At 48.8% G+C, this 12964-nt stretch overlaps 6 protein-coding genes across 6 annotated transcripts; 3 read left to right on the top strand and 3 right to left on the bottom strand.

The window, feature by feature from the left end:
* Window positions 1-99: 99 nt before the first annotated feature.
* Window positions 100-1394, bottom strand: ARB_07750 (uncharacterized protein; the record flags this gene model as incomplete). Its single annotated transcript, XM_003013984.1, has 4 exons — window positions 100-386; window positions 445-564; window positions 631-1065; window positions 1232-1394. 4 exons carry the CDS (start codon window positions 1392-1394, stop codon window positions 100-102), a joined length of 1005 nt encoding a protein of 334 aa, XP_003014030.1.
* A 543-nt stretch (window positions 1395-1937) lies between these two features.
* ARB_07749 (uncharacterized protein) lies at window positions 1938-4603 on the bottom strand (the record flags this gene model as incomplete). The annotated part of the gene is made up of 4 exons (XM_003013983.1): window positions 1938-3806; window positions 3870-4182; window positions 4253-4282; window positions 4470-4603. 4 exons carry the CDS (start codon window positions 4601-4603, stop codon window positions 1938-1940), a joined length of 2346 nt encoding a protein of 781 aa, XP_003014029.1.
* A 338-nt stretch (window positions 4604-4941) lies between these two features.
* Window positions 4942-6152, top strand: ARB_07748 (uncharacterized protein; the record flags this gene model as incomplete). Its single annotated transcript, XM_003013982.1, has 3 exons — window positions 4942-4949; window positions 5008-5828; window positions 5908-6152. 3 exons carry the CDS (start codon window positions 4942-4944, stop codon window positions 6150-6152), a joined length of 1074 nt encoding a protein of 357 aa, XP_003014028.1.
* Window positions 6153-6246: 94 nt separating this feature from the next.
* Window positions 6247-8064, bottom strand: ARB_07747 (uncharacterized protein; the record flags this gene model as incomplete). The annotated part of the gene is made up of 4 exons (XM_003013981.1): window positions 6247-6997; window positions 7055-7319; window positions 7348-7770; window positions 7833-8064. The coding sequence occupies 4 exons, from the start codon at window positions 8062-8064 to the stop codon at window positions 6247-6249; spliced, it is 1671 nt and encodes a 556-aa protein (XP_003014027.1).
* Window positions 8065-8568: 504 nt separating this feature from the next.
* Window positions 8569-9964, top strand: ARB_07746 (uncharacterized protein; the record flags this gene model as incomplete). Its single annotated transcript, XM_003013980.1, has 4 exons — window positions 8569-8686; window positions 8860-9395; window positions 9453-9725; window positions 9779-9964. The coding sequence occupies 4 exons, from the start codon at window positions 8569-8571 to the stop codon at window positions 9962-9964; spliced, it is 1113 nt and encodes a 370-aa protein (XP_003014026.1).
* A 734-nt stretch (window positions 9965-10698) lies between these two features.
* ARB_07745 (pyruvate decarboxylase, putative) lies at window positions 10699-12574 on the top strand (the record flags this gene model as incomplete). The annotated part of the gene is made up of 3 exons (XM_003013979.1): window positions 10699-11433; window positions 11492-11842; window positions 11900-12574. 3 exons carry the CDS (start codon window positions 10699-10701, stop codon window positions 12572-12574), a joined length of 1761 nt encoding a protein of 586 aa, XP_003014025.1.
* Between the last annotated feature and the right edge of the window lie 390 nt (window positions 12575-12964).

Here is a 12964-nt window from a genome sequence, read left to right as displayed (position 1 = left end):
ACGTCAGCTGTTCTGTCTCCTATTCCGTTTTAGCTAGCCAACGGTACCTCTCCGACTAAAGTATACCCAGACCACCACCACGAAAATATCACTCATCGCTCACTGCGAGGCCTTCTTGAAGTCTCTAGGATCATAGAAGATGCGCGAGGGAGTACCGGCAAGAGGATAGGGCTGCTGGCCCTCTGGGGGGTGGTTCTCAATGAAGGACGGCATGAAGTACACCTTATCGCCCAGCGAGTTGCGGATCTTTCCGGTAGCGAACAGCTTGAGAAGCTCAGCGCTCATGATCGTTCCATTGGGGGCATGGTAGTTGCCATTCGCGTCGACGTAGTTGGTGCGTTTAGGCTGCTCGCCGGAGGCTCCGTCGTTGAGGGCGGGAGTTGGTCCTAGAGCCATGGTTAGTATGGGACCTGATACATGATTTTTGGAATGTTTATGACCTACTAGGACCACCTGGAGGGAAGATGGGGCTCCATTTGATGAGAGGAGGTACTGCCTCTGCTTTTTCCTCTGCAGGCTCAGAAGCAGGCTTGGGTGTATCCTCAGCGTCTTTTGGGGGAGACACTGTCGACATGCATTAGTATCATTGTTATTGACCTGCACAAAAACAAATAAAGGGGGTATGCGTACCTTCAACGTCTTTGGGGACAGGAGCATCGGATGCCTGGTTAACTTCGGCCGGTTTGGCATCCTCCTCTTTGGGCGGCGTCATAGCCTTGGGCTCCTCAGTACCAACTGGCTGTTCCTTGACAGCATTGTCTTCCTGTGCAGGGACAGCAGGAGTCTTGTCGTTTGCAGGGGCTTCGACAACTGTTGGCTCATCTCGGTTGGCTCCTGGGGCTGCAGAGCGTCCACCTTCTTCGTTTCGACGTCTCATGCCTGGGTTGCGAGTCCCAGGCATGTTGCGTCTCTGAGGACGGCGGTTAGTGGTATCCTTGAGCCCATCAGGGGCATCAGACACGGGCGTATTGGTTGGCGTGCCATCCTTTCTCTCCTTTTTAGGCTTGAACTTGCGGTTCTTACGCTTGTAGTCTTTTCCAGTGTCAGCGCCAGCAGAAGAGGACCCTGGAGCTCCAGCCGCAGGGCTTGGACCCCATTTTCTAGGAGCAGGCGTAAACGGGGGGGCGGGCTGGGTTTGGTCTCGATGCTGCTGGAGGAGCTGCAGGAGCTGCAGGACGCGGTCCAGGAAAGGAGTTCGGGGCGCCAGGAGGGCCAGAGGTCTCGAGCTTACTCTCAGAGGAGTCCCAGCGGCGTCCATACTGTCCCTTATTCTGAGCATGTTTGCTATAGAATCGAGTGGAAGATCCTGCTGGCACAGCTGGTGCAGCTGGTGCAGCAGGCCCAGCAGCAGCATTGGTGCCTGTAACATTGTTGGTGCTATCGTTGGCAGCCATGTTCGGCAACGTCCTGTCTTGTTGATATCACGCTTTGCTTTGTAGATAGGGGGAGAAGGAGGATGGCTTCTACTTGTATAGAGACGCGTTATCAAAGATAGAATGGAAAGACTTCAGCCGAAAAAGAGAGCTGTGAAGAGCGTCTCTGCAGTAACAAAGAGTGTGGTTGATATTTGCCTAAGCGAAGTTTTATTTTGTCATATCAGTCCTCTTCCCTTTTAGGAAATCATCACGTGCAGGCAAGAGATGTGTTGTTAAGGGGCTTCAACAAGGATATTGGGATATTCCAGTCTATAAACGCCTGGTTTCTCAGTAAAGAGACACTTTTTGAGGTAAGAAACTGGTAGGGGGGATATCACAAGTTGTCTTATTAATAAAGCAATAGATAGTCCAGCGGGATATATAGGGAAGCAGTGTATTTATATGACCCATTTCAAGCGGAGACGTACTTGAATTGAATATAGAATTACACTGCAAAAGGACAACAAACAGATATATAAGGCCAGGGTTTAATCCTGCATCTTAGCATGTGCTAACCTCTCTCTATACATAATTTTGCTCATCCATTGCTCGAGCGATAACAGACGCAAACCGAGTGGCCTTGTCAGTGTCTTGCTTTGCAGTGCCAACACCAAGCAGCACCTTCTTCACACCGACTCCAATCTTATCACTCTGTGTCAATTCTCGAATCCGTGACAAAGCAGACTTGATCTCGTCAGTAGACAGAGTCTGTTCCTGCTGCAAGATGTAGGCTAATTCCTCGTAGGTGTTGATGTTTGGTACAGGTATGTCCGCATTGAACGAAGTGAACACGTCAAGCTGCTTCAGGATTGATCGTTCAGTCGTGGTTGCAAGGACCAGGAGACGACGGCCTTTAGGAGGTTGTTTCCTGAGCAGCACCATCACAGCTTGGAGGACGGAATTGCTGAATCGTGGTCCGATGGGCACCCAGTCAATGATTCGCTCAATGTTGTCCATGACAACAACGCTGGTTGGACTCTTGTAGGCATCTGTGAACACTTTATTCATGTGCTGCACTTTGGCCATCTCGCTATAGCCCACCATATCTTCTGGGCTAATTAGTTTGACGAAGGGGAAACCCGAGTCAATCGCAATCTTAGCAGCTAGAGCCGTCTTTCCACTGCCAGGTGGCCCATGGAGAAGCACTGAGAAAAGAGATGTCGTTGATTCTGGGTCACGGACTTGTTTGACGAAGAGGTTACCCTCTTCCAGAATCTCACCCACCGCTCGTGAGAAATGATGGATCCCTCCGTGGATACAAGTCTCGAGCTCTTCTTCAGAAACACCAAAGGCGGGCTTTACCTCTTCTAACGCGTTGTGAAAGTCTGTTCGGTTGACCTTCATGTTAACAATATCATCACTTATACCGGCCATGGTTCCCACTTTAACGTGGCGATTAAAGGCAAAGGACGAAGCTGACTTCACCAATCCGCTAATCTCGGCACCTGAAAAGTTCTTGGTAAGTGCTGCAAGCTCCTTGAGATCCACGTCTCGGTCCATAACATCGTTCTCTCGCATTTTCTGGGTATGGATTTTCAATATTTGAGCCCGGCCATGTTCATCTGGGAGGGATATTTCCATATGGACCTCCAGTCGACCTGGACGCAGTAGGGCATCATCAATCATGTCCATTCGGTTTGTCATTCCTATAAGGAGGATATTGTTTAGCTGGTCAACACCGTCGAGCTTTGATAGAAGTTGGTTGACAACACTATCGCCAACACCCGTTCCACCACCGGCACCGCTGCCTCTCTGTTTGCAAACAGCATCCAATTCATCAAAAATGATAATGTGTAGTCCGCTCTCGTCACCTTTCTCTCTATACTCCTTCTCGGCATCGGCAAAGAGTTTCCTGATGTTCTCTTCGGACTGGCCAACAAATTTATTCAACACTTCGGGGCCGTTGATAACCTTAGGCTCTCTGGCATTCAACATTTTTCCAATTTGCCTTGCAATCAAAGTTTTACCTGTTCCAGGAGGTCCATAAAGCAAGATACCTTTGACGTGCTGGATACCAAGCTTCTCGACAAGTCCTGGAGGGAAGATACGGGATGCAAAAGCTCTTCGGAAGATGGTGCTAAACTCTGTGTCCAAACCGCCAATTCCCATATTCTCAAATTTGAAATCAGGCTGGACTATTGAATTTGCTGCTGGTCGTCGATTAGATGCTTTAACATTGATTCCGGTTTTTGCATCCTTGAAAAAGTTGATTAATGTATAGCCTGTTAGAATGCCTCTGGAGTGGGGATCCGACGAGGTTGGTGCAGAGGAAGATGGTTTCTCTGTAGTTAAATCACCAAGCTGAACCGTTTTCACTGTCAATAGCAAAGGGATGCTCTTGTCATCCATGAGTATCTTCTGACCAGGTGCAAGAATCTGATCCTCGAAGTTCTACGCTGCATTAGCACTGAATATCTAGCCACGAACAAACATCATCGTACTCCTCAAACCTACCTTGATAAATGTCTGAGCAAGTTGATCTTGGTCATAAGGGACCTCTGTCCTCTTTCTTCCAGCAAAGCTCACTTCAATATCCATAGACCCAAGGTAGGCCTGGCTACCTTGACTGAACGCATCGTACAGCTGTACCTGCACCATGTCGGTCAAGGCAACCTGCGCCCATGTCCTCTGTGGATCTGACATACTGATATGACCCTGAGGGAAACCCTCCATGGGGCGAGCAGAAAACACGTATAGCCCATTGACCAAAATTGGGACATCGGTGCCGTCACGGGAACGAGGGATATCACGGGGAGAAACTGCAACACTATAACAAAACAAATTACCGTTAGACTCCATCCCATGTAACTTATTGATTAGGGAATATCAAGACGTACAGGTTTCCATAGGTGTATGAATTATCCGGACTTTTGGCAGGACGCAAAGACCAGGTTTGCCCCTCGCCACCTCGACCTCCGGTAGGTCTAGGAGGCATCTGTCTCTCACCTGGTCTACCCATTGGCGAACTCCCATAACTGCTGCTATTCTCATTTACATCCGTCAGCCACAACGGTATATCCAGCCACGTAGAAGGGTATATACTCGAAAACGTACCTTCCGCTCATACCTCCCATTCGGGGATCCTGTCCATAACCGCCGTCATAGCCACCCCGTTGTTGTTGAGGTGCTCGAGGAGGATAAGGGGCATCACCACGAGGTGGATTGCTTGATCCGAACGGATTGAACATGCTGCGTGCGGTTCCTGCTAGCTATCCACCGTTTTGCGGGGGTTTGCTAGCGTAAACAAATCGGCTTATTGTATAGTCGTGAGGTAGCAAGGGGATATCTGCGTGGATAGTATCGGTATATATGTTCTAGATAGCGTCCCTCAAAATCTGAAACAGACTTGAAATGTGTCAAGTCTGCTCTTCGTCGTCTTGTTGTTTCGCTTGCTGCCTTCAGGCGACTTCGATGCGCTGGAGGAGCTGGTCTGTCTTAGTCAGCAGTGTCGTCACTTTTGGCCTTCCTTGCTTTTTGACCGCACGTCAAGAAAACATCATAGGAGAGCAAGAAAAAGCACTGGACGATGCCGTTGTAAGTGGGACTATTGATATGCATGAAGCTGGGGTCCATGCTGACATGTTATTTATAGACATTTGTTAGGGAAGAAGTCATGGAACGTATACAACAAGGACAACATCGAAAGAGTGCGCCGAGATGAAGCTCGCGCAAAGGCTGAGGAGGAGGAAAATGAAAGAAAGCAACGGGAAGAAGATGCGGAGAGGAGGATAGACATTTTACGTGGGAAGATACCGTTACCCTTGAATGATGCTGTGGATGAAAAAGAGCGCCATTCTCGCTCCCGTGAGAAACCTCCTGTAGAGTCGAGACACCGGAAAAGGAGAAGGCTGGCTGGAGAAAATGATACCGATCGTGACATCCGATTCGCAAAAGAAGATGCTGAGCTGGCACGTCAGCGAGTTGAATCTAAGGCATCTCGCCGGCGTACTGACGATGCACCTATTGTCGATAAGTCAGGACACATCAGTTTGTTTCCCGAGGAATCAATGTCTCGAACGCGCCGTTCAGACAAGAACCCAGAAGCTGAAGCCGAAACTGCAAAAAAGAACCAAGAGTTTGAAGACCAATATATGATGCGGCTCTCCAATGCTGCGGGTTATAAACAGCAGCTGACCTCTACGCCATGGTACTCCTCAAATACGGAAATATCCACACAGAACGCCGGGCTACCTAATAAGAACGTTTGGGGAGACGAAGACCCCAGAAGACAAGAGAGGGAAAAAATAAGAATAGCTACGAACGATCCGCTGACGGCGATGAAGAAAGGTGTGAAGCAGCTAAAGGAGGTGGAGAAGGAGAGAACAAAGTGGGCTGAGGAAAGGGAGAGAGAGCTCAAGGCTCTGAAAAGAGAAGATAGGGATAAGGAGAAACGACAAAGACGAAGGCACCAGGGTAATGTTGATTCAGATGATAGCCTTGATGGTTTCAGGCTAGATGCTGGGGCTGAAAGGAGGAAAAGAAGGCACCATAGAAGCCGTTCTCGAGATCGAGATCGAGATCGAGGTAGCGGAAGGGACAGGTCACGGCATGACGAGGCACACCGGAAAAGGCGCAATGATAGACATGAATCCAAAACTGGGCCGAAACCCGAGAAAGTGTCTGTTGCTTGGAGTCAAGCTTCAGGAAAAAGATACAGTGCTCAATTCGCAGGCACTTGAGACAACAAGCTCGTTATTTTATACCCCCATTGATACCCATAAACTCCTGATAATTTAACCCGCTTTTCTCTATACCCATTACCCATAGATCAAAGGTGATGTCCATCAAGTAACCCGCCCAATGCTCTAATCGCTCTCTATCCTCATATGAACTATGTCAAAGACCACTTCTGGCTTCCAGACTTGCCATCCGAGTTCCACCCAATGGTGATATCTAACAAGCGTGACTTCTCATCCTTCTTCTGGTACTCGATAGAGCCACTAATTACCTGTCCCTTCTTCATTGCAGCAGTAGGGTTTTTCTTCTGGTCAATGAGGAAGAGACCCTGATGCCAATGCGTTTGTTTCCCATCGGGGCCAGTTGTGAAGGCTACTATATCTCGTTTCTTCATTATTTCTGGCAAGGCCTCTTCGGGAGTCAATTTGCTATCAGCCGAAGGCATGAATATTATATCGAACCATACGGCCCAGCCGTCTAGAGAGTCAATATCCCGGGAGAGCGTGACAGAAAATTCCTTGGTGAATACAAGCTCCTTGGCCGTGATTGTATGAAGCGGCATGTAAAAGAAGAGCTCTGATTCAGCAGCGATGATATCGGGCTGGAGACTACGCACAATAGCTTCATCATGTACGCCTTCGAGCATGCTTGTCATATTAAAGCCATAAATTGATTTCCAGAAGGTAATGTGCTCCTGGACGATGTCCGCGGAGGCAACTGGCGCAATGCGAATGGTTGCATGCGAAGGGACCATGAGACCGCCAGGTACGAGGTAACGGTCGCGAGCCCAGAGAACAGAATCAAACATAGCCTCAAAGAGGAGACAGTAGCCCATCCATTCGGAGACTATGATGTCGACATGCTTCACGGGAAGGATGACTTCTTCAATCTTACCACGCAGGCATCTATAATTCTCATTAGATATGGACCATCAAAAGATGACCGTGGTAGATGATGCTTACGTGATGACTTTATCGAATCCATTTTCATATACGATTTCTCGTGCCTTGCTGATGATATCTGAGTTATCAACGGCAATCACTTGCTTTGCGCCGGCTCTGGCGCAGAACATTGACAAGATACCCGTTCCACAGCCAACATCTAGAACAACCTTGTTCTTGAACAAGTGTTTGTTATCATAGATAAAATCACGGTACGCATCTGTCCGAATGGAGTCCTTTATCATCGACTCGTGGATTGCTGTTGTCGTTAGTCCAGACAGTGAGACTAAGCGATGCGTGTTATGTATACGCACCGTTATAGGCATATGAAGTGAAGTATCCCTTTTCTGCCTCCTGGAAAGACCGCGAGCTTGAAGAATCTCCCTTGTTATTGCTGCTCTCACCCTCGTCCTCTATGGATTGGTTCAGGGCCTTCTGCACCATCTGCTTATACTCTGCAAATTCGTCGCGGAGGTTACTAAGCTCATTCTCAAGATCCTTTATCCGCGCTGAATCAGTTATTTTTCCTAGTCTGTCTGCTACCTCTTGTTGTTCTCCAACAGTCAGGTCTGCAATATCGTCTAAGTTGTATAGCAGTGCATCATCCTCCAGAACAGGCTTGAGATATTTCTCATCTTCGAATAGGGCGGCGCTGGAGACGTCAGGCTTCGTGTTGCCGTTCTTCACCTCTGAGCGGATATAATTGACCAGCCTGATAGTCCCAAGGAAGTCAAGTCCTATATATGAAGTGGTTAGCAACCGGGTTGATACCGTAGACAGTGACCGGCTGGGTACACACCCAACTGTTGTTGCACGCGAACAAAGTCGAACCCAAACTTCTCCTTGCTTTCTTCCAGCATTGAACGAGTGTCAGGGTATATCTTGTCTGTGAAAAGGCCAACAATGGGTTCGCTCTCTTCTTCGGGCTCTACGTCTTCCCATCCATCGTCGCGGGTAAGATCGAGGGGCTCTTCAGGCGCCGATTCGTCACTGTCGCTATCCCGGTCATCGTGCGTAGGTGGAGGACTCATTGTCGCAGATAGAACAAGATAAAATATCGCTAAACAAGCAGAGCTAGCAAGTAGCCAGTAGGTATTCCAAGTTGGAAGCCTGTAGATGTTTGTCTGAATTTTTGTATTATTGTCAAGGTTAAAAGAAAAAAAAAAAAAATATCGAGATAACTAAATAGGATGATTTTCTGCGCGAGTGGGGCAAAAAGTCTTGCGATCGATAACTATTTAACGTAACAGAGCTCCTCAGCTAGTGACATCAACATCAACATCTGCTGCCCTTCACCACCAAAACACAGCTTCTACACAGACAGGAATTAGGCAGAAGGGAAGCTAGGCGGACAATGATGACTGTGAACTAGGAAGTGGCCCTTTACACTGATATCTGCCTTTTATCCATTGCATTGCACTATACTGCGGCGCGGCACTACTATCTCCCCTGATCTGAAAGCGCGTCTTATATGAGCAGGACCTTGGGAATAGTAGAGAAAGAGGAGAAGACCTAGTCTATCTTTTTATCTAGTGATGGCATTTCTATTTAACAGGAGCAGACAGCGGCAGCCCGCAGAGGTTGCGAGGACAACCAAAGACCTGCTGGTCAAGCTGCGGGATGTCCCAGGAGATGCAAAGGTGAACCCCTCAAGTACCAGAGAGACACTACTTCAGATGAAATACTAATAAGACTGGCAGGTTGAGGAAGACCTAGCTAAGCAGCTGGGCCACATGAAGTTGATAGTCCAGGGGACGCAAGGTCTGGATGCGCTCGTACTCAATACTCATTTGTGCCACTATGTCTGCTAACCAGGTGGAAAATAGAGGTCGATACATTACCCGACCAGGTACAGCAACTTGTCCACGCATCATTACAGGAAGACCTTCTCTACGAACTTGCGCGATCTATCCCTAATCTACCGTTTGAAGCTCGCAAGGACACCCAGACCATATTCTCGCATATCCTCCGTTTCAGACCTGACACATCGGCCGCGTCTTCAACTATGCCTAATTCCGCGGGCGGTGGAGGTGCTGCTTCTGTCTCGTCTACATCTGGTGACCCGCCCGTCATTTCGTACGTCGTCCACAAGCGGCCCGAGATCCTGACACAGCTATGTCGAGGGTATGAAAACAACAAAAGCGCAATGCCATGTGGCTCCATTCTACGAGAAGCGCTGAAGTACGAGGTGGTGGCCGGTATTATCTTGTACGATGAGTCTGGAGAGGGCGAAAGAGCAATACGACTTAACGAGATACAGCCAGGAAAGAAGCAGAGCGGGGAGGGACTGTTCTGGAGTTTTCTGGGCTGGATCAACCAGAGTAGTTTTGAAGTAAGCGCAGATGCATTTACCACGTTTAGGGTATGTTTTTCTATATATTTCCATGGTTATTATGCTGGTAACTAACGTCACGGTTAGGATATCTTGACTCGTCATAAGGCACTGGTGGCCGGCTACCTAAGTGCCAACTTCGACCTGTTTTTCAGCAGATACAACAACATTTTGGTGCTGTCTGACTCGTACGTGACCAAGAGACAGAGCATTAAGCTTTTGGGCGAGCTGCTGCTTGATCGGGCCAACTACAATGTCATGACAGCGTACGTGGACAGCGGTGATCACCTCAAACTATGCATGAACCTGCTTCGAGACGACCGCAAAATGGTGCAATATGAGGGTTTCCACATCTTCAAAGTATGTGTCTTCTATTATCAGTGGTATTCAGACCTTTAGCTAATATGACATAGGTATTTGTGGCCAATCCGAACAAAAGCGTGGCTGTCCAGCGGATTCTAATCAATAATCGAGAGAGACTGCTAAAATTCCTTCCCAAGTTTCTGGAAGACCGAACAGACGATGACCAGTTTACAGACGAGAAGAGCTTCCTAGTACGGCAGATAGAAAACCTTCCTAGCCAGGCGCAGGCACAGTGATGAGGGAGGTTAGGAGTATCATATTGGAAATAGGCATGCTTGGATGTTTAGTGTGGATATAGAAGTCCTAATACAATGAAGCAGTCAACAGAGAGATCTAGTTCTCGCCCAAGGTGACGTCGTTTTTTACCTGTATATCTATCTTATCTACCAACAAGTTACTCCTTTACTATTCTGCTAGTTCCTGCATGTTCTCCACTACAGCCGGTGGCGAAGGCGGAGAAAAACACCCGAGTTTAGCCGAGGTAGCAGAGTGAATCTGGAGGAACAACGAGCAGTCAGTCAGTCAGGGAGAAAGAGGCAGACAAGCAGAAGAGGCCACGCTTGTTGCTGCTTGTTGTCTCCAACTGTCTCCAGAGCTCCCCTGATACTAAGGAGGGTGTCCCCTTTTGGAAAGGCTCAAGGTTAGGGCTAGGGCAAGGGCGCCCGGCGTTTACCCTTGCTTATCTAAGCTTCCGTCGGGCCGAAGCATGGAAGTCGAAGGGCGTTTTTTGCGGGGCAAAAAAGAACCAGCAGGAGCGAAAAGCCGAGCGTGGAGGGGAAGAAGCATCCCTACAGGTACATATATAGAGAAGAGCCTGTTTCTCGATCTCGATCTTCCCTTGATATCAGACATCCCTCGCTTACTCTCTGCCGCAGATCCAGACCCGGCCCCACGCTCATTCTCCCGGCACTCCATTTAGCATCACGACCGTCAGGAACACAGGGAACCAGACAACTATACAGAAGTGACCATGTCTACGATCCCTGTTGGCGAGTACATCTTTCGCCGTCTACACCAGCTCGGCATTCGCAATATCGTTGGAGTACCTGGTGACTTCAACCTGAACCTGCTCGACCATGTCTACAGCGTGCCGGATTTGCGCTGGGTTGGCACCTGCAATGAGCTGAACGCTGCCTACGCGGCGGATGGATACGCCCGTGCTCGTTCCCTGCCCGGCGTCGTCGTCACTACATACGGAGTTGGAGAGCTGAGTGCCCTGAACGGCATAGTGGGCGCGTACAGTGAATACATACCAGTCATCCATATCGTGGGAAACACGTCGAGAGACATGCAGCGCAACCACACGCGTATCCATCATACCTTGTGGATGGACCAGTGGGACCACCGAACGTATCAGAAGATGGTTGAGCCTGTAGCTGCCGCTACTGCCTTCCTGGATGACGAGAGTAAGGTTGCTGCCGAGGTGGACCGTGTGATTGAAACAGCTATTAAGAGGAGGCTGCCCGTCTACCTGTTCGTGCCATTGGATATTCAAGATAGTCCGATTGATGCCGCCCCGTTGGAGAAACCCCTTGACCTTACTGTGAGGAATGAGGGTAGAGAGGAGGAGGAGGATGAGGTTGTCGAGGAAGTCGTCAAGCGTATGAGTCAAGCCAAGGATCCCGGTGTCTTGGTTGACATGTTGATGTCCAGGCATAACCTGTACAAGGAAACAAGTGAGCTTATCAAGCTGCTATCTGCTCCAGTAAGCCTGCCCTCTCTGCCTGTTCTTCTTACTGAATAGTGATTCTAACATATGATAGTGGTATACGACGCCACTAGGTAAATCTACTGTCAACGAGTCCGATCCTCACTATGCCGGTCTATACTGCGGTATCACCTCGAGTAACCCTGCCCTCAAGGGCCAGATAGAGTCCCATGATGCTGTCCTGCACCTAGGTCCGTTTAACGTTAGTGGAAACACGGGTGGATTCAGCACACAGCTCCCCGCCGATAAGCTCATTGAACTACACCCTGGATTCTGCTCAGTGGGAGGAAAGGTCTGGAAGGGTCTTGACTTTAGACCTGTTATTACGAAGCTCCTCGCCAGACTCGCCAAAGAACCTATCCAACGGAAAGTAGACCTTGCCAAGATACTCCCCAAGACCTCAGAGGTATGTCTGCTTCAGTCACCCTTTAGCAATGACCATTATCTTTAACATCTCCCATAGAAACCATCTGATGACAACTGTACTGATCCCCTTGACCACGCTCGCTTCTGGGACCGCCTCTCCAAGTTCCTACGGCCCAACGACTTTGTCATTGCCGAAGTGGGAACCTCACAGTTCGGCTCCCAGGGCCTCACGCTTCCCGACAACACCACATACTTCTCCCAATTCTACTACAGTTGCATCGGCTTCTCAGTCCCTGCCACTTTGGGTGTCCTCCTCGCCCGTCGCGAGACCTCCAGCCCAGGCCGCGTCATTCTCCTTGTCGGCGATGGCAGTCTACATATGACCGTCCAGGAGATCGGCACCATGGTCCGCGAGGGCTTCAAGCCCATCATCTTCGTAGTCAACAACAAGGGCTACACCATCGAACGGCTCATCCACGGCCCCGAGCAGCAGTATAACGACATCTCTGAGATGTGGGATTACCAGAAGATGCTCTGCTTCTTCGGCGCCAAGGACAGCAGAAGCTACACTGCGCGCACTTACAAGGAGCTCGGCGTCATCTTGAACAATGAGACTTTTCTTAAGACAGACGTCATCCAGGTCGTTGAAATCTTCTTTGATATCATGGACTCGCCGTGGAACTTGACTGATTTGCTCAAACTCAAGGAGGAGAGGCTAGCTAAAGCACGAGCCGAGAAGGAGAAGGCTGCGGCACTTGCACCTGCTAACTAGTTAACTAGGTACTTTTCAAAGGGAGGCTAAGAAATCTCGAAGGAACGCAATAGCAAAACAATGCCTCAGCGACTATATGAGTACAGAAAAGGGCGATAGATAGGCATAGAATGGAATAAGTGAATAATACCCCTTATTGAAAAATTAAGCACGTTGACTAAATACTAGAAAAAGCACACCAACAACCAATCTTAAATTTATTAATTACTAGCCTAATCTGGTAGTCTAGATTAAATTTTATATCCTGGGTTAAAAAAAAACATATTACCCCTAATTCAGCCTCTAAGTCAAGATCTTTATATGCAATTATTGCCTGATCTAATCCCAAAGCCAGAATCTCCCTAATGGAGTCCAAGCTCTATAAAGAAGTCTGGGTGACCTCATGCTACG

This window comes from Trichophyton benhamiae (genome assembly GCF_000151125.1).
Source record: "Trichophyton benhamiae CBS 112371 chromosome Unknown Abenha-G-c-312d04.f1, whole genome shotgun sequence".
NCBI classification, from domain to species: domain Eukaryota; kingdom Fungi; phylum Ascomycota; class Eurotiomycetes; order Onygenales; family Arthrodermataceae; genus Trichophyton; species Trichophyton benhamiae.
This window is presented reverse-complemented; position numbering and strand designations above follow the sequence as displayed.